This window comes from Quercus lobata, chromosome 9 (genome assembly GCF_001633185.2).
Source record: "Quercus lobata isolate SW786 chromosome 9, ValleyOak3.0 Primary Assembly, whole genome shotgun sequence".
Taxonomy (NCBI): Eukaryota; Viridiplantae; Streptophyta; class Magnoliopsida; order Fagales; family Fagaceae; genus Quercus; species Quercus lobata.
In genome coordinates this window covers 7,296,803-7,317,848 of record NC_044912.1, presented here as the reverse complement: position 1 = coordinate 7,317,848, position 21,046 = coordinate 7,296,803, and the positions used below count along the sequence as shown (strand labels likewise).

Below are 21,046 nucleotides of genomic sequence, written 5' to 3'. Positions count from 1 at the left end.
CCCCATAGGCTTGAGTCCGAGGACCATGCAAGGCCTTGGTTCTGTCCAAAACTTGTGGTTTCTTCTTTATGTACTTGGTTTCCCCATAGGCTTGAGTCCGAGGACCATGCAAGGCCTTGGTTCTGTCCAAAACTTGTTTTCTCTTTTATGTACTTGGTTTCCCCATAGGCTTGAGTCCGAGGACCATGCAAGGCCTTGGTTCTGTCCAAAACTTGTAATTTTTCTTTTTTGTACTTGGTTTCCCCATAGGCTTGAGTCCGAGGACCATGCAAGGCCTTGGTTCTGTCCAAAACTTGTGGTTTTTCTTTTATGTACTTGGTTTCTAGGCTTGAGTCCGAGGACCATTTGGTTCTGTCCAAAACTAGTACTTGGTTTCCCCATAGGCTTGAGTCCCATGAAGGCCTTGGTTCTGTCCAAAACTTGTAACTTGGTTTCCCCATAGGCTTGAGTCCGAGGACCATGCAAGGCCTTGGTTCTGTCCAAAACTTGTAAGATTTCTTTTATGTACTTGGTTTCCCCATAGGCTTGAGTCCGAGGACCATGCAAGGCCTTGGTTCTGTCCAAAACTTGTGGTTTTTCTTTTATATACTTGGTTTCCCCATAGGCTTGAGTCCGAGGACCATGCAAGGCCTTGGTTCTGTCCAAAACTTGTGGTTTTTCTTTTATGTACTTGGTTTCCCCAGAGGCTTGAGTCCGAGGACCATGCAAGGCCTTGGTTCTGTCCAAAACTTGTAAGATTTCTTTTTTGCTTGTTTATTTTTCGAACGTGAGCCCCTAGGCCAGGGCGGGGAGAGCCGGCTTGAGGTCAGAAGCCCCTGGAGCTGTCCGCGCCGTTGGCACTGCAAGGCGTAGCCCCTGGCAGAAATTTATGTCAAGGCAACAACTGCATGTCGCCGGAGATGGAGGAAACTCCGTGAACCTCTGCTTGCTAGAGAGTTGACTCCACCACCACCTGCGCCAACGTGCAAGCCTTTCCCACAGACGGCGCCAATTGTAAGGACACGATTTTTACGACCCAAGGATGACATTGGGCTTGTGTGTAAATGGTCCAAACAATTCGATTTGTAGAGAGTGGGTTTGGAAAAGGCTAGACCTTGATCGTTGGGCAACGGTTTCGTCGGGATTTTCATGGAAGCCCATCCGAAGATGGGTCTGGCCTGAGTGGCTAAGCCTTATACGGATAGGGTGTGAAGATCTATCTCCTCGGAATTGGTCCGAGGAGCGTCTCGTCCTCACCATCCTCCTTTTTATGAGTTCGTTGGCCCCCTCTTTTCTGGTTCCTGGGAAGTCCCCCTTTCTATGCCATAAGCTTCCCTTTTATACTAATATTTCCTTCCAATTCTTCACCTACGTGTCTGTTTCTCCTCGTTTGGGGTGGTTACTTGTCTTGTCAATCCTCACATCAGAGTGGTTGGGAAAAGCTGGACAGCATGGTATGAGTATGGGTTTGTCAGGCGATGGGCTCCACATTAAGGCGTTGGCAGCCTTTTTCCCCTGTGCTGCTCCTGTGCTGAATCTGTCCTTTTCTTCGGGCGTTTTGCGATATGTCGGGCACAGTGTTGTCCTCAGCCACATCCTTGGGCCTTCAAGGAGCTTTTGTTGTCTCTCCCTAACAATAGGGCTCCTCGGCCTGGACTTTGGGCCCTTAATGTGAAGTGGGCCGGGATTCCAATTTTCAGGCCCCACATATATAATAAACTTTTTATTTTTATGATTATAATTAAACATGTGATTGTCCATTCTAAGGAAATTTGATTAAATTTACACGAAAATTGTCACTAAATATTATGTTTTTACATTTTGCTATCATATTATTAGTAATAAACTTATTATATTTTTATTTATATAATTTAAAATTTTATTAATTATATTATTTATGATGTCATCGGTTCAACCATCGATCGAATCTCGGTCTGACCAAAAAACCAATAACCAGTCCATTTTCTTGTTCTTTCATCGTATTGGTTTATAAAATCATGGAAAAAAAAAAAAACCTTCCAAAAAAAAAAAAAAAAAAAACCTTCCAAAAAAAAAAAAAAAACTTGAACGAAAATCTAGAAAAAAAAAAAAAAAATATATATATATATATATATAAAATAAAACCACTAACAAAGCCCAAACCAAATGCCAATAGAAAAGCCCTGTACAAGATCAATCTCATCTCATACTTAGACTACCACTACTCCAACACCAACACGATTACATTTTTAATTCAACAATTATTTTTTTTTTTTTTTTTTTAAAAATCTTCAGTGCCTCGCAGATTCACAAGTCATTAAATAATTTAAACTAAAACTAAATCAAACCTAAAGGCTAAAAGGAAATAAGAAACTCACTTACTCTTCCTAGCCATCACCGTCCATCCCTGTTCAGCAACACTAATAACAACCACAATTGAATTCCACAGGCTTTATGTTGTAAAACTTTATGTATTTGCGTGTTTTTTGATTGTTGTTGTTGTCAATATATAAAATTTTCTTTTTATTAGATTGTGTAATTTATGCTTGTTGAGCAACACCCTCACCCTGGAAAAAAGTCCTAGAGTCGCCATTGGGATAAGATGTGATAACTTGTGTGGATAAGAAGGGATGGTGAGAGGTCTAAGTTGATTAAAAATATACTTGTTGCCAATAACATCTCAATGACATTCTTTGTTCTCATTCATAAGGATAACTAGGACTCGACTCCCTCCTCCCTCATCTATATCTATATATTTATAAAAACTGAAGCGTAGCATTTATTGTTGTTACGCTCCAGTTGAGCCACATTAGTATCCACGTCATTATCTCTTTTTCTTTTCTTTTCTTTTTCCAATTTTCCTATAATTGTTTTTAACATTTATTGTTTTTACTATTTACACTTTCCAACCTTTCTCCCTCCCTCAGCTTTTCATCTCCCACTACTTCTCCAACCTTTCTTCCTTTCTTACCTTTTCATCTTCCCACTACCCTCTAAATTAATATCATTCTTCCTCTTTCCCTTCATCTTCCTTTATTTTTATCTTTTCTTATTCAAACTCTCTTACTATAAATTTGTCGCTATCTCTTCCATTTTATGTATAGTTTTCCCTCACAACAAAAATGTTGTTTCTCTCTCTCTCTCTCTCTCTCTCAAATTTTTGGTGGATTTTTTTTTTCTTGCATATCTGCTTTAGGTTGATAATTTTTTATATTCTTTAAAACTCTACTTTGGGTTTATGCGATTTAGTTTTGTTTTTTATTTTTTATTTTTTATTTTTTTTGTTCTCTTTAATTGTTAAATGTTATCTTATTACGTTATAAAGAATTAAATATAGCATATAAAAATATAATATTATTCTATTATATAGCATGATTTGGATAATTTGGTATTTATTATAAATTGATATTTCTTCTATTACATAGCATGATTTTTTATAGTGCTTAATTTAGATGTTAAACTATGAGACTTTACTAATTTTTTGTTTATTCTTTAATTCTTTGTGGTGGCAAGGTACTCTTAATAGTTGTATTAGAAGTACACTATAATATCATTTATTTAGAGAAAAGCAAAGGTTAACGAAACGAAAATAATCAGATGGGTGAAAAATTTTAGGTTTTTCAATTTTATTTTATTTTAATTATTATTATTATTATTTTATAACAATGCATGTATAGAAATTTAATTCTTAGATTTTGCTAATAATTGTTTATTTCATAATATGTTTTGGGTGGATGAAATTACAACAAATTGTTTTCCTAATTGGTTCAATTAATCATTGTTAAGTTTTATTAATTTTCTTAGTTACATTTTTCGGTGTTTTGGATTGTAGGTAGAAAAGATAAGGTTTGAGAAAGTTTGTTTAAACCTAAAAGAATAATTTCCAAATTTTATATTCTTTTTAATGATTCACAAAATGTTATAAATAAATTTTATTAAAAAATGAATATTTTCATTAACTTGCCTTTTGAATTTCTGAGAAAAATTGTATTGTTTTCATTTTGGTACAACAAAATTTGTATTTATGATTTATAATTATTCCTATATTACATTTATGATTGTTCCTATAATAAACAAAAATGTGATTACGAAATATATTACTCTTTATTAAATTAGTTCAAATTGTAAAAAAATAAAAATAAAACCACTATAAAATAATTATCATGCGCAATGCGCGGGTTCGCAACTAGTTATTATAATTATTGAATTGTTAAAGAAAAAAAACGTGGATAATGAACACGTACTTTTTTTTTTTTGAGGATCAAAAAGGGTGGCTCACGTGTGATATCACAGCCGATCACACCCCACAGATACATCGCCTGTGAGTACCACCAGCACATAATGGTGCCCGCGACTTGGACTCCACCCATGCACTTTGTTTTTTTTTAGAAACCAAAGTCCAAACCCCACACCTATGGGGTATGAACACGTACTTGGGTGGATTAATTGCGAAAGGGGAAGTTATAGCACAATGCAAAAGGATTGTGTGTATTTCCACATGAAAAGCAATAATTTTTTAGGGGCTTTAAGGTGCCATAATCAATTCCAAACTTTGAGTGACGCGGCAGGTTACCCAAATTTATTATTCTTATATCAAAAGGAATAAAATGTTTATAAACAATGAAATCATGAGGTTATAGGGATAGCTGATAAGTGATAACTCAATAGACCTTGTTAAATAGGAAAGTTTCCCCATAGAAAATTTATAATTTATAAATTAATGGGTTAATCTGGGTGAGCATTGCAACTTAAGAGGGAGTATATGTTAATTTTGATATTTTAATGCATTCTATCATCCAATCAATCTATTAACTTGTTAACTTTAATATTAGTTTTGGGTGCTAGGGTAGCTATTGTAGATTAATTTAGAATTTAGGTGTTGTTAAAAGGTGTTAATTACAAAACTTTATGCTTTGAAGTAAGTAGAATAACCCCAAAATTTAAAGTGATGGCTGCAATTAATTAACCCTGAAGGTTGTGTGTGTGTGTGTGTCAATCAACCTAAAGAATTTTTTTTTTTTTTTTTTTTTTGAGATAGTTACAATATACTGCTAATCCTGTAACTCGAACACTTTCTCCCCTACACCCCCAAGCATTTTGTGCATGCTAAGTTGCTAACCTCTAATCAATATTGTTTGTTGTGAGTGTGAGAGTATTCAGACCTATGCCTAACAATGTTTCAACAGAGTATTCTGTTTCTCAATTATGGTATAATTTAATCCATTTAGTGCATTTGAGGGGTAAACTATATAGATGTTGATTTTTTCTTTTTTTATATTAAAAAAAAAAAAAAAAAAAAAAAAAAAAAGAGAGAGAAAGAAGAAGAAGAAGAGATTACACAGGTTTCCAAGGCCAACACAGCTGTTTCAGTATGATTGGCATGGATTACTTCTAAATCTTACAAAAGGCCTTGCCATTCATCTTCTTCATATGCCCTAATATTTTCTTTTGAACCATACAAGTTTTTAGTCCATTAAATAAATTGTACCACATCATTCTCATTATTTTATGTAAATGGTCTGATTGCTATAGAAAATTTGGGTTTTAAATTCCAGATGATAACATTCTCTATAGCTAGTCTAGCCTGAGCAACGTGTCTCTGTATCCTCTTATCTATAGTGTATTTAAACATTTCCTTCGGCCATATACATTATAAATTACAAGATTTGTGACATGAGAGGGCCCAATTGACCTGAAGTTGATGCCCTTCATGAGCATTCTTCAATAACCATATATACCTTCCTTTGCCATATAAAATGATAAGTTATGTTAATGACAACACTTTCAGGATGAAGCTGTAATTTGATTCTTCTTTTTACTACCTAAATGTTTTCATATAAGTGAAGTAATAAGTGCATGGCAACAACTTGTATAGTAGGAGTAGTTGTTAATTATCAACTCGTCCCTTGCTGATTACTAAACATGAACCTAACACAACAACTTCAGAGATATCAATACAAATATGCCTATTTTTTATACGAGAGTTTCAACATAAAAAAACATGTTCAACCAAAATTACTAGGATTATCTAATCACTACAGCAAAATTACTCGCTTCCCTCGGAGATGGATTCAAGCTTTGGCTTCCAACTTGTCCTAGAATCAAAAGCATTATTACACGTTTTTCTCTCGAGCCCAGACAGAACATCTTCCACTGATGCTTGCTTTGCCAATAGCTCTTGCAGCTGTTTCTTTGTTATAACAATCTTAATCCTCCTTACACTATTGTCTTTTTCTTTTTCAGCTAAAGAAGGCATATTTTCTGCAGGACTAGTAGTACCAACAGAACTCAAAGAAGGAAGCAAGTAGTAAACTTTGCCTAACTTCAATTCATAATTAGGTGGGAGATGCTCTGAAGCTTCCTTGGATAAACCAATACCTGAGCTTGAAAAATTCACCAACATATCCTTAACAAGAATTGGTGAACTGAACTGTAAAATCTTTCCATCCATCTTCACAATCTGTAGAACTTTCCCATGCTTTGTTGTAACATCTGTACTGGGTTTACAAAGAGCATAGCAATTACCCATGTTGCTTCAAAGAAACAAGAAAAGAGAAAAAAGAGAGAGAGAGAAAGAGAGAGAGAGAGAGAGAGTTTGTAGTTGAGGTTTATGAGTGTAGTGCAAAGGGAACAAGGTATTTATATATAGAGAGGTATTGTCTATACTCTAGTCTCTATAGTGTCTAAGAAATAGTGAATATTTTACATGTGGAAAGGAATAGTAGAATAGTATCTTTCTGTTGATATATACTGATAGAAAGTCATTGTGAATTTGAGGGAAAAGGAAAGAGGCACTGAGGTTTAAATTTTGTGTAAAGAAAAGGAAAAAGATAAAATTGTCAACACGCATGCAAAAGAGGTCGGTTAGTGGAAGGTAGCGCATTGCATCGCTCACCTATGGGTGGCCTGGCTTCAGCCCAATTTGCAATTTTGTACAGCAAAAAGGCCTAATGTTGTCTGTGTCAATGAGACCCTTTTGCTATAAAATGAACTTCACGACTGTACAAGTGTCATGGCATAACAGGGTAGGCACTACTTTAGACTAAACTAAAGCGTGTCACTATGGGGGGTCGTGGGCCAATGAGTATCTTTACGTTCAGATTTGGGGTAAAAAAGAGGCTGGTCTCAGAGATAATATGTACCTTATTTTTATTGGTATATATATATAAATAAAATGAGATTTACTCGCATATACCCTTATGGCATACATTAGTAAATTATTTTAGAAAATTTTTTAGGAAAAAACGTAAAAGTAATTAACTGTTTGGACAGCTTTTTCAATTCTCCATCAAAACTTTCTCAAAATAAATGATTAATACTCATATAAAATATCTTGGCTATAGACCACCACTTTTAATTTTAGTATTCTTATATTTGTCTATAGTTGCATCATCCTTGTTTTGGTGATGTCACAGAAGCATAACTACTATTTGTTTAGGTTCCTTTCTGTGATGAAAGGGTATAGAAAAATATGATAGGCTTTTAAAGTGGGGCTTAATCCACTGGAAGTATTGTGCATGACCCTCCATGTTTTAACTCTTTCCACTGTTCCAAGTCGCTTCCAACTACATATTTATATAATTGGATGCACTTAAAGAAAGCTGATTGATTTGTGTTGACTAATAGAAGTCTTTTTGTTTGATTTGTTATAGTACTGATGAGGTGCAGTTGACACTACATGGTTTAGGTCACCTTAGGATTATAGAATATGGTTTAGGTTTTTAATATCGGGTGATTGGTTGAGCGGTGCCTCTAGTAAATTGTTAGATGGGAAGTTAGCTTATGTTTTATATAGAACATGTTGATAATCAAAGTCTCCCAAGATTTGTGTTGTTAAGATTCAACGGGCGTTGTTTGTTATGAGAACAAAACATATATCATCCACAACCTAAGTGTTTTGATAAAATTAATGAGAAATAGGAAGAGATGTTTCTGTGTGTTGTTCTTTATAATACCACACATAAGTGAAAAATTCTATCAATTGCATAAACGAGCCATCACCCCTTTTATATAGACAACCAAATGGTACGAAGCCAAAAGATACAACTCTTTGGAAATAGGCACAACTCATTGGCAATGAGCTAAATTGGGCCCACTATGGGGCGTATTCTATTTGGGTTTTGACTTGGTCCAATATTTCAAGCAGAACAAAATGTACACTTAGGCTGTGTTTAGTTTGTGTAAAAGCATTTCCGGAAAATATTCCATTTTCCGGAAATGCTATTTTTTGGAAAGGAAAATGTTTTCATGTGTTTGGTTGCATTTCAAAAAAATTTCCAAAAAATATTTTCTGGTGTTTGGAAAAGAAGAAGGAAGAGACAAACCCAGAAAAACACGGACAAAACCCAGAAAAAAAAAATCATCAACGATCAACACTCGACTGGCTAGTTAGACGAGGGGCGAGATCGCGATCAACGCTCGACTGGGTTCGACGGAAAAAACCCAGAAGAACACGGCGCGATCTCGCGAAGCACTGTTCGCGTCAATCGCGATCGATGGCGCGATCGGTGCTTCTCGATCAACGGCGCGATCTGGGCTCTTCTTCCTCTCTCTCTCCGATCTGGGCTCTATTCTCTCTCTCTCTCTCTCTCTCTCTCTCTCTCTCTCTCTCTCTCTCTCTCTCTCTCTCTAAAAATACTTTGAAGTGAAAATAAAAGTGTAAAATGATTTCCGTAGTCAAAGCCTTTTTTTTTTTGGTCAACGGAAATCAATTTCCGAAAAATTTTATTTTCCGGACCAACCAAACACCCGCATTTCTGGAAAAGCATTTCCAGAAGTGATTTTCACCCAAAACAAACACACCCTTAAATGGATCTGCATTTTTACAAAAATTTAAAAAAAAAAAAAATCTGGGTAAAAGAGCTTGATAATGGAAATACAATCAAACATTGAATTAATGATCAATAACAGCCAAGAGCATTGTAGCTTAATTCTCAACTGACATCTCTCCCCTCTCCTCTTTTGAAACTATCAAATTATGAAAATATTTATCTCATGCATCCGATTTGTAATGTATAGATAAGACATCTCACAATATTTAGATCTCATAGGTGTGTAAATCTCACTAAATATCCAATACATAAATTAGAATCAGAATACATTATATATATATATATATATATTAAACCTCTTGATATCTCCGATATTTGCAACCCCCTCTCCTCTCCCCCCCCCCCCCCCCCCACATAGTTTTGCTATGGACCAATTAAACTAGTTCAAATGGGCACTAACAATCTTATAGAACGAATATTAAAGCAATCAATAGTCAATACGCAATATAAACATAGAAAATGCAAAGCACCATTATTTGCGGTAAAGATTATTATACAAAATATAGTAATTTATATTTGTGACCCACTACTAAACCTAATATCAATATTCAATAATAAACTATAAGCAAATCTTCTTGCTTTTAGTGCTCGTGGGTACTGTGGGGCTTTCCACTAAAGAGAAATGTCATCATCACATCTAGGAAAAATAAGGAGAAAATCGAAAGACAAAGATTACACCTATAATTGCTATTGTTGACTTCCCTAAGTATGTTGCAGTCAAAACGCATCCAAATACGACGGACCTCAAAGGCTACCACTCATTCTAGCCTTCCTATATATCTTCTTATTTTAACCCCTTGATATCAAGTAAAATTTGAATGATAAAGTTTACTTTCAATCCATGGCAATTTATAGTATCACATATGTGTATTCACATGATGTATTAAATTATTTAAATTAATTACATAACTTAATAAATAGGTTATGTGATGAAAAGTATACATAGGTTGTCCTTGAAATCAGTTTGGAGGATAAACTCAACTAAAAAATTAAAATTGCAAAATTAAATCTAAACCGTGAAAATAATTATCTCTATTTTGAAACAAATAGAGAAGATGTTGATTGGGATGAACTCTTCTTTGATACCATTACAAAATAAATTTATAATTGGTTAAATTTATAGTGGGTTTCTTTTTCTTTTTTCTTTTTCTCAAAAAAGAGAAACCCACCATAAAAATTTCTAAAAATATAACAAATGTGTACTCTCTCATCTTATATAAAAAATGAGCTCTACTATTATGCAAGAGAAGAAAATATGCATTTATTATACTTTTGGAGTATTCTACAGTTACTCGACAATTATATCTTGGTCAACCATGTGGTGCATTCACATTCAAATAAGACAATTACATTGGCTGGCCGGTGAAGGTAGGAATTGATCTGTAGGAAATATCCCAGAAAATGGAGAATCCAAAGTGAGGAAAGCAATTACGTTTTCGATTTCACCATGCTATAGCCGAAAAGAAGAATTCCTTTTGTTAGATTGGTGGGCTTCGTAAGTCAATAAGGCCACTGTTTTCAATCTTGCTACACAAGGAGAGATAGTATGGGACCCTTATGTTTGTACAAAAGCCATTGTTGTGCACCTAACCTATCATCTTCATCTAGAGGCATCTAATCTTTTCTCTATTCTCCCTCCACTACTAGCCCATGCATTCACAATAGTAAAGTTCATTGAATGACCCATTTTTCTCACCTGAAATTATTGATTTCACAACTTGGAACCCTTTTTCTCTTTTTTGGTGTGTGTGTGTGACCGTTTCCTATATCTTTTTTTCTCTTTTTTGAGTCAAAAGTGACAGTATTTTTCTATTTCATTCTTTAAGAGCGACACCCCTACACGTTTAGTTTTCTTTCCGTTTTTTTCTTTTTGACGGTCTCCTTGAGTAAGATTTGTGGTTGATTTCGAATGGGTTGTTAAGGAATACTACTTCTAGTAGTTTGTGTCTGCAACTTTAGCTAGCTAACCATCATGGCATCATCTTGAAGGGCAAGTTATTAAAAGTCTGCAATACACCCATGGAAATTTTTGACATAAAGTGGTGAATCCCTCAAAAACAATCAAATTCAGTGAGGCTTAAATTCATAAAGATTGTGTGTGTGTGTGTATGGCAAAGGTTTCCTCCCAATCAGATTAGATGATTCCTTTATCCTATTATATGACAATTCAAATAATCATTCATGTGTATCTCTTTTAAATGACTCATCTAAACAAGTTGTATGTGATATATATGAGTCGAGTTTAAATTACTAAAAGAAAATATACTTCAGTCAATTTGAGGTGACAGGTCTCCTAAACATTAGTGGAAAAAGGAATTTGATAACTAATTCTTCTGCTTGGCTCTTATTATTCATTCTTCTCTTAAATAGTCACATGTATAAGTAATACATCAGGAAAGTTCAAAATACAGGGAATCACTTATCCCAACATAAAGCCTGTTCTAATAACATGACTTTTAAATAAGTCATGTGATTAAATGTATACATTGATCGTAACAAGTCGGAGGAACTTTTGAAGTAAAATTCTGTCTATTTACTTAAATCTATAGACTATAGTGTAGAATTCTCATAATTAATTTTCTCTTGCCTAGAGTAAGCTATGGGGTATCTCCTATCAAAACCCAGAACCTAGAGTGAGCTGTGATTCGAGTGGGTTGGTAGAGAAATTCTGTACCTACTATGCATGGCTATGTGTTATTCTGTACCAACTATGTATGGCTATGTGTTGAGAAGTCTACCCTCAACTTGAAGGACATGGCAAGGGAACTTTAACAGACGTGAAAAATATTAGACAGTAAAATTGAGAACCCCTAAAAGACAAACATGATTCATGGACGTCTAAAATCATGAAGAATTGAGGTTTATAAATTATATATTCAATTGCATTCTCACATGTCCCCAAAAAATATTATATATATATATAACCCATATATTTGTGTATATATAACCCATATATATGTGTATGTTATATGTGTATGTTTTATGATTGCAAGCTTCTAATTGGGTTTAATAATGGTCAAAATCTCTCTCTCTCTCTCTCTCTCAATTTGAAGCTTGCAATCATAAAACATACACACATATAAAATTTGCATTGGCATTATGATGAGAAAATTAGTGAACACAACTTTTGTACTCTGACTTTGATATGACTAATTGCGAGAGATGAAGAAAAAATAGTAGGTTCATATAACTACTTGTCTAGTTACCAAATAATGAACAGATAAAGGACTTTGTTTCAAAAACACAAATCTTCTCCAAAAAAAAAAAAAAATAATAATAATAATAAAGACTGTTTTGGAGGCTTTGGTTTTCCATAAAATCATTTATTTTTATGTGGGTGTGTTGCCATTATTTCCTCTTTCCAACACCATAGCACCACAAGGTAAGCAAGGCTGAGGCCATGGTCGAGGTGGCCATAGCAGAATTCTTGGAATGGGACAACCAAAAAAAAGTTCATTCAGTGCTCACCCAGTTACCACCACATACAGAGGGAGATAGAAATTTAAATTCTGAGTATAAAATCTTATAAGTTTGACCATCAACATCAATGAAATTGAAAGAATAGAAATAGTTAATAAATTTGGTTGGTGGGAGTCTTATAATTGTACCAAATCTATTTGTCGCTTATACAAAATTTTGCTATATTCTTATTGGGCTTGCAAAGTCGTAGATAAAAGACTGGTTTGCTCTCACTGCACAGTAATTTGGAAGAAAAAAAAAGGGGAGAAATAACAACCAAAAAAATTTTAAATAATAAATTTCACTATTCAACATTGATAGATTTTGTCTTTTTAGTTTCATTTTTTTTTCCTATCAATCATTTAAATTTAATTTGGTTTCAATTTAGTCTTTTCGTTGAGTTTCATCCAATCTTACTGTTAATTTTAGTATTTTTCACTTTCTAAAATGAAGTTGTTTTGATAGATTTAACGGTGAGGATTAGATAAAGCCTACATTGAAAACAAATGGAAGCCAAAGAATTGAAGTGATAAAAAGATGAAACTTAAAAGACTGAAATAAGTAGAGAAACTAAAATTCATATGATGTATAGGAGAAAATTGCCTAATCTAACCATTTGACCATTTTCATATGATCCTCAATTCTCCAGCATCATCTGCATGTAACAGGTAATTGCCACACACAGTCAAACTGCAAATGAGTGACTAAAGAAATTAAGCCAGGATAAATAGAATACAAAAATTTATGTAGGGAATATCATTCTAGGAACTTAATTAATAGAATCAAATACAGAATTTGTAAAATCAGGGTAATAATTCTATTATAGGTTTTAGTTAGATCAACTGATAAAGTATTTGATAATTAAATAAGATATTTGGGTTAAATTTCCGTCTATACTAAAAATTAATTAGTGTTTTAGTCTAATAATAACGAAGTATTATCAAGAGCGGATGTTATAGGTTAAAATTCTTTACTAAAAAACAAAAAAAGTAATAATTCTATTGTTTTGCAAGAAAATAAAATAGAGGGATTAAAACATTTATTTCTCATCGTCCACTACAAGCACTTTATTTTTATTCTTTTATAGTCTCTGATATGCATTTGAAGCTGGAATGAAGTCATAGTCCACTATGGCCTTGTTCTCTGTAATCTCACAACTAAGCCCATATAATTGGCCATACAAAGCCCATGGAATGTTTAGAATTCATTCCAATCTTTGTCACTTTAGTGTTTTTATGCGGGCCATTGTTACATGGGAAGCCCATTTTTGAATCTCTATATGATTTGTTCAATTCATAAACTGGCTATGGACCAACAAGATATTCATAACTGACCTACCAGCGTATGATACTTTTTACATTACACTTTATATTTCACTAATTATAAATTGGAGTAATTCTTAAGTACTCTTAGAGCACAAAAAATTGTGCTCTCTCTTCTCACATTCAAGGTGGGGTCTAGTTATTAAATTCATGGTAGAGTTTACTGTGAATGTGAGAGGAAGGAGTACCATTTTTTCATGCTTCGAGGGTACCTAAGAATTTTTCTGCAAATTGTCATGTGTTTTTTTTTTTTCCATTTTAAACTTTGGCTATTTTATAAGGAAAATTAAATAAATACATGACAAGTTGTGATTGATGGAATATAAAGTGGAACGCAAAAAAATGATATAGAAGATTTGTATTCTTTTTTCTTCTCCCCTCTCTTTAACTAAAAAAGGTTAAGAGTCTCCTAATACAGTAACATTGTTTGGCCTCCCTTATAAGGAAAACTAAGCTAAGTTTAGAATCCTAATCTGTCTCTCACTCGTTTAAGAAAAAAAAAGAGGTTAAAACTTTTGGAGCTTGGGTGGCTAGGAAGTCAAGGTTCAGTTAAAGGCTCTGTCCCACAAGAGCATGTGATATGGGCTCAAATGCTATCTAACCCAATAAGTTAGAGATAGTTCAATCATTTCAATCAACTCTGCCATGTTTAGTATTTCTAATGAAAATGTTCATGATTGAAATTTCTCATCTCCTATTATATCCATCAAATTATTTATTAAAAAAAAATTAGTTTTTAAAAAAAATAAAGAAAAGAAGAAGAAGAAGAAGAATCTCCTCCCCATTCATACTAAGGTAATAATAAAAAAATAAAAAAGACTGCAATTTAGCAGGTTAAGGAAACAATCTTTTCTTCTTACCTAAGAAAACAAGTACTGTAGAAGATTTTTAAGCTTGCTCCTGTGTGCATTTTCGATTTTCTTCTAGTGGAAGCATATTTCAGGACATTAAATCTTCGCCACGATTGAACCATGATAGTGCCATATGGTGTGACAAAGAAATCACGGGGAAAAAAAAACCATTGTAGATATAGAAAGAGATAAATATCAAACATTTTTTCAAAAGAAAAATATACATCAACATTTTGATTTGTCTATTGTGCAAGGATGTCATGTCAGTGACAATCTTGATTGGGCATTAGAGTTTGCATCAAGTTAGAGAGAATTGATGGATAAAATAAAAATGTCAGTATTGTCCAGTTCTCTCATGAGAAAAAAAAATGTGAGTTCAACCCCCCTCTCTATTGTAAGGAAAAACAAAAACAAAAACAAAAAAACACAATGAGACAAATATATTAGAATATACTTATGCTCCGTTTTTTCCCCATGTTTCATGGTGTTTGATACAGCACAAAATGTAGATCAAAGAAAACATTTTCTCTTATCACCATAAAAATAAAAAATAAAAAATAAAAACAAATAAAATGAAAAAAAAAAAATTGCTTTTTGATGGGGGAAAAATGTTTTTCGTAAGGTTGCATACTTGATAGGCTACTACAAATAAATTCCACGTCAAAGTTACTCTTACAAGTGTAACACCTCTCTCTCTCTCTCTCTCTCTCTCTCCCTCTCTCTCTCTCCTACCATTGATCGTCATTGAGTAGTGGTTGATTGACCATTAACTAGTGTTAACCAATTGTTGACTTTTTCCGTATGAAATTTTTTATTCATATCATTAACTTTCTCACTTAATTTTTTTTCTTTATTCTCTCTATTTTTTATATGGAGTCCAAGTTTGGGTTTTTTTTTCCCATTTAAGACTCTAAAAGGCCTTTCTCAAAAAAAAAAAAAAAAAGACTCTAAAAGGCCCAAATAATAGAAAATGGCTTCCCATTTGGGATTACTTTTTGCTAATGAAAGCTTTTATTAATATAATTAATTAGAATCACATGAAATATTAATGATTTTCTTTGTGAACCAAACAACATTTATCAGGATTGCAGTCAAACATAAGAAAAAGATCTTGTTATTTAGAAAATGCATCAGATAGAGCATGAGCATTTTCTTCATTAATTTTAATTTTTTTTCTTTGTAAAATGTTAGTGATTTTTAAATACATTTTACCAGGAGCCTTGTAAGCATTACCTAATTCTCTCTGTGTAGAGATCGAACCAAGGTTTGAATCTCTCTCTCGGATTTGGGAATCATACTCGTCACTTTCTTCCTTAAAAGGGTTTAACAACTCTTGCATCTCCATCATAAGGCTAAATTAACTTTTCATGTTCCCACAAACTAAAATATCTCATATGCAAAGCTGTCTTCATTCAATGCTATGCTAATAATTAGACTTAATTGTAATGACTCCAACTCATGATGACACTTATATGATAAACAGTACTAGCCAAAACACTAAAAATGATTTTTTAAATTAAAAACAAAGATACTGTTAGTATTTTAGCTACTAAATGTTTGTTAAATATTTCTATTCATATATAGTGTACTGTGTATGTACTATGTACTAGAACTAGAGCAATGTTTTGAAGGTAAAAGAACAAGGAGAGACGTGCTTCACATAGCACAACCAAATCAGCAGCAAGTTCTTAGTATATGCAGCTGTTCAATCATAATAGAAGAAGACTGTCAATGAATCTTCCCTCTCTCTCCTAATGGTCCAAACCCCACAAATGGCACCACATCAAACATTATATTCTACGCGTAGTAATAAATTACTTTATTACTCACAATAATTTATGTGCTACACTAAGAGAAACTATATTATACTAACATGGAAAACGAATATATGAATAATAAACTCTAAGTAATGGAACAGATAGGAAAAGAATGAAGATGGAGAAAGTTGAATACAGCGAGGCACGTATCTCTGGACCCATTTAAAGTATAGAAAGCAATGATATGGCAAAAGATAATTATGGAAACCAAAGCTCTATGAAATTTTATTGGAAATTTCTTGCACAGTTGCACCTTTTGTCTTTTGCCCACTTGCTTTCTTTCTTGTTGTTTCCTTTTCTTTTTTTTCTTTTTCTTTTCATTTTCTACAGCTACTTGATATTGGAATTCACATAATAAGTCCTTAATATACACGTAACTTTTATCCTATATTTTTCATTCTTTTAGGTTTTTCCCTTTATTTCTTTTGGATTTTGTTTTCTTTACCTGCTATATTTTCCAGCCTTTCTAAATAGCATGATTAGTATTTCTTGTTAAGGGTATCTTTCTTGTGGAATCTAAAGGGACGTGATGATGGAAGTCTTAGTATGTTTTTAGCTAGAAAGAGAAGAAGAACAAGAAGCACCAGGAGTACATCATCAAGATCACATATTTGTGGAAAAAGTTTTCCTTGAATTAATTGTGATCATCAAGTGGTTTCTTTTCTTTCTGTCTTCTTATACCTTGTTGGCTTTGTTTTGGCTTCTGGGGTTTGTTTGTTATCAAAGTTCTCACTTGTTTTAGTGTCAGAAGTGGTTGTCTGAGCCCTTAGTATCTCTTGGTATTCATGTCTCAACAAAGGCAAAGTAAGATGGTTGGTGCAAACAATGTCTCACAGTTTGGTGACACAACCTACACCAAGATCTTTGTTGGAGGATTGGCTTGGGAGACTCAAAGGGATGGTGTGAAGCGTTATTTTGAGCAGTTTGGAGAGATTCTAGAGGCTGTTGTGATCATTGACAAAAATACAGGAAGATCAAAAGGCTACGGTTTTGTAAGCCAACCTTGTTTAATAGCCTTTATATATTATTACATATATATATAGCATGATTTTAAAATTTTCATGCTTGGATTTTAATCTCTGATTTGATTTTTTTTTTCTTTTCTTATTTAGGTAACATTTAAGGATCCAGATTCAGCCATGAGAGCTTGTCAAAACCCCTATCCTGTAATTGATGGAAGAAGAACTAATTGTAACCTAGCAGCCTTTGGTGCACAAGCGAATTATCCAAACACTCCTCAACGAGGTTGGCAATTTTCTGGTTTTTATCAACAATTTGTTCTAAGTTCTGATGTTAATCTCAGTCTAAATCTATAGCCAGTTGGTTAATAACTGTATGTTTGATAATGTCAATAATCAGGGAAAGTTTCGTAATCTTGTATCTAAGAGTTTGACCTATATATATATATGATATGATATTATATTATGCACATATATATTCTATATAGTATTTATTTTTTATTATTATATCCCATAAAATTTGCAGGAATGGAGAAATTCAGGCCACCTTTGAGAACCATGGCACCAGCTCCTTTTCAAGGGACCTCCACATATTTCCATCAACACATCCCCCAATACTCATTTCCATATTCAGCATACGGGTAAACAGAATATTCAAGGAAAAGAAATTATAATCTAATTTACTATATGATAAGTAATGTTAGTCATAATTCAAATTTTACTAGGTAAGCCTTACAAAGGTGTCATCAATAATTTAGATATTTATCTGTTATGTTGTTGAAGTGACACCGATCACATTCATTGCCTCATTAATTTGTAATCTTTTTATAGTAAAATTGATAAGAAGTTTTAAAATTTACCGTACTCATTTTTAGCAACTTCTGAGTTCTGAATGTTTTCCCTTAAAAATTCAGGTATCCTGGTTACCCACAAGACATGTTAGCAATGGTTAGTTTTTCCTTCTTTTCTTTTCTCACCACCTTCCCCCACACCCCCACTCCCCCCCCCAAAAAAAAAAATACTGATAAGTTCGTGCTTGCTTGTATAGACATAGTCATTGCAAGTTTTAATTCAAAATCAGTGTGTGGGTGCAAATCATTACAATGTGTAGGGCAGGCAACAGTTTGCATCTTAGTTCTTATACACAAAACAACAAAGTTATCATATCAACTTTTGATGTAAAGACTGAATCGTTGCAATGCACTTTAACGACTTCAATTTTGAATTTACTTGTGTTTGTGCAGAACTATTACAATGTATATGGTGGCCAACAACAGTTACCATCTTATTACGCCTATGTAGGATCTGGGTCTCCTGGAGTATATAATTATTATCCATTCCAAGCTCAACATGGACACAGTACTAGTACTCCACTGCAGCACAGCCCCAAGAGGATCATACAACACCCTTACTTGCCTCAGCAGCGCCGTGCAATTGGGGGCCTACAATTTACTACTTCGGTTTCCCCATCATCAACCTCTACCACTGGTTGAGTCTCTAACCAATGCTTCAATGTATGATTGTATACAAAACAAGTACATCTTGTAAACCACTCTTATATATGAATGCAGAAAATTCAGGCACAGCAACAATTGCCACAGCTGGAGTGCCAGGAAGTGTCTCTGAACAGAATTCATCAGCATAAATTTGATGACAAATATTTCCATACATGAAAAGAGTAGAAGGGTCAATAGAAACAGCAGAAAGGATTACAAAGAGTCACAGATACCAGACAAAAGAAAGGAACAGGATTTCATTTTTCAATTCCAACATCAACATGCCTAAGAAGAAGTAACTAAGCATAGGGAGACACTAGGTAGTTCATTCATTGGACAGGTGATTGGGACCTTAGAGATTGCTCCACTAATCAAACTAGGCATATCCAATCGTTCATTATCCTCTCATTTTTTTATTAAACAGATATTTTCAATACCAAAGCCTTTAGCTTTCTTTTTCTTCTTGACTTGCAATTTACTACTATAGTTATCCATCTATGAATTGATTTTGATACACCATTTTTTTATCTGTCATTTTATATTGGTTCAGGAGACTGCTTTTATATAGTAATAAGCTGTCACTTTAATGGCATGCTCAGATTAGCTTCAGTATTTGCTTTTTTAATATTTTAACAGTTGCTTATGATAATAATTGTACGTTAAGAAGTTGGTTGAAGGCCAACAAAGGGTGTCTTTGTACCTCTTGTTCCTTAGAGCTCTCCATGTGCCAAAGTGTCTTTACAGTCACTTTCCTTTGACCTCATATTCTGCATCATCCAACTTTTTGGAAATTTCCTTTTGGGATTGGTATGTGTATCTCAATCCAAGGGGTTTCACTCTGTGTTTGTGATCAATTAAATTTGGGTGAAAGCCTGCTGAAAATCTTTGGGGGCGTATAAAAATGTGGTAAAGCAATCTCTATGGAAAATGATTCCAAACTTTTCCCGTAAGTTGTAGCTAGCTGCCAATATTGGGAATCTTGGTGTAATATGTAGTCTTTGAAAGCATCTATAGTTTCCTCATAATTGTCAAAATAATAAAAAGGAACATCAACCCCCATTGAGGTAACACAAGAAGGCTCTTCTTAAAAGGCCAATCTTTTTTCATAGATATATATAGCTTGTCTAGGAAAAAAAGATTTCTATAAATGTTCACTCCCCATATTAGCTTTTTCTTGAGCTTAGCCTCACTGTTTTTTTGAAGTACAACTGTACTTTTACCTGTTTTCATCAAATAAACAAATCAATAGTATTTTTTAGATTCTAAAGTCTAAACCTACTTAGAAACTAGTAATTCTAGTTGCAACAGTCAGACAATAATATTCAAGAATCAAAAGAGTGAGAGAATGGAATCGACGTTAACTTGGGTGGTAAAAACTTAACTTTTGCTAAATAATAGTAGCCAGAGGAAAATCATAGGTGCTTTGTCAAGGAACTTGCCCAGCTGACTTCTGATTAACTACTAAAACTTATGATTAATCATTTACAAATCATGTTTTTGTTTATTATAACTAATAAGACTTTGCAGTTGACCAGCTATATTTTCAGAAAAAATTATTCCTCCCAATCAGTCAACTACTTCATGCCAGAAGAATAATATAAGATGAAAACAATCACATGCTTCTCTAAGGAGTAATATAGATATTTAAAAGTTGGAGACAGAAATTTTCATTTATTAAGTTAGCAAGTTGTAATTGAAGCAACATCACTTATATACCGTCTATAAAAAATAAATAAAAAACATTACTTATATACCAAACACAATATCTCATATTAACTATTATGAAAAAAATTCTAATAAATTTATGAAACTAAATTTATTGTATTTGAGATCAATAATTTGCATCAAATTTAAAGTTATAGGCAAGACTAAATTACACTTTTAAGTTTTAGAGTTGTTTTCATTTTGATCCCTTCTTAGTCTATCAATTCATAATTGATATAGTAGTTAAATGCTAACAAAATAACATCATATATCTCTCTCTCTCTCTCTCTTAATGGCCTTTTTTTTTTTTTTGCAGAACTTTTAATGGCTAAATTAGCTAGTTATGGATATAAACGAAAATACTGTTTTAAAAGACACCACCAGTAAAATAATCTCAAACTTTAGAAGTGAAAAACATATTTTAGTCTAAAAACAATAAAAGACCCCACAAATAAAATACAAAAGAAATTACTATTCCCATACGACTGCTCTCTCTCTCTCTCTCTCTCTCTCTCTCTCTCTCTCAAAGTGGGGTGCAGATACAACCATTATGAATGTAGTAATAATAAGTTAATAACCAAAAGTATTTGGTTCGCCACTAACGTAGGAAAAAGAAAAGAAAATTTTTAAATATCTCTTATTTTCCCTT

General features: G+C 33.3%; 2 protein-coding genes across 2 annotated transcripts; one reads left to right on the top strand and one right to left on the bottom strand.

Moving 5' to 3' along the window:
* Positions 1 to 5,748: 5,748 nt before the first annotated feature.
* On the bottom strand, positions 5,749 to 6,664 carry LOC115960915. The gene has a single exon (XM_031079917.1). The coding sequence runs from the start codon at positions 6,485 to 6,487 to the stop codon at positions 6,005 to 6,007; it is 483 nt and encodes a 160-aa protein (XP_030935777.1). The 5' UTR covers positions 6,488 to 6,664; the 3' UTR covers positions 5,749 to 6,004.
* Positions 6,665 to 16,467: 9,803 nt separating this feature from the next.
* Positions 16,468 to 19,220, top strand: LOC115959015 (RNA-binding protein 38-like). The gene is made up of 6 exons (XM_031077310.1): positions 16,468 to 17,230; positions 17,351 to 17,483; positions 17,724 to 17,838; positions 18,112 to 18,145; positions 18,442 to 18,685; positions 18,769 to 19,220. Exons 1-6 carry the CDS (start codon positions 17,024 to 17,026, stop codon positions 18,840 to 18,842), a joined length of 807 nt encoding a protein of 268 aa, XP_030933170.1. The 5' UTR covers positions 16,468 to 17,023; the 3' UTR covers positions 18,843 to 19,220.
* The last annotated feature ends 1,826 nt before the right edge of the window (positions 19,221 to 21,046 follow it).

Coding starts and splice junctions, on each gene's coding strand:
- LOC115960915 (XM_031079917.1), bottom strand. CDS start 6,487: ATGGGTAATTGCTATGCTCTTTGTAAACCCAGTACAGATGTTACAACA.
- LOC115959015 (XM_031077310.1), top strand. CDS start 17,024: ATGTCTCAACAAAGGCAAAGTAAGATGGTTGGTGCAAACAATGTCTCA. Junction 17,839..18,111: donor TTTCCATATTCAGCATACGG/GTAAACAGAATA, acceptor TTAAAAATTCAG/GTATCCTGGTTACCCACAAG. Junction 18,686..18,768: donor ATCATCAACCTCTACCACTG/GTTGAGTCTCTA, acceptor ATATGAATGCAG/AAAATTCAGGCACAGCAACA.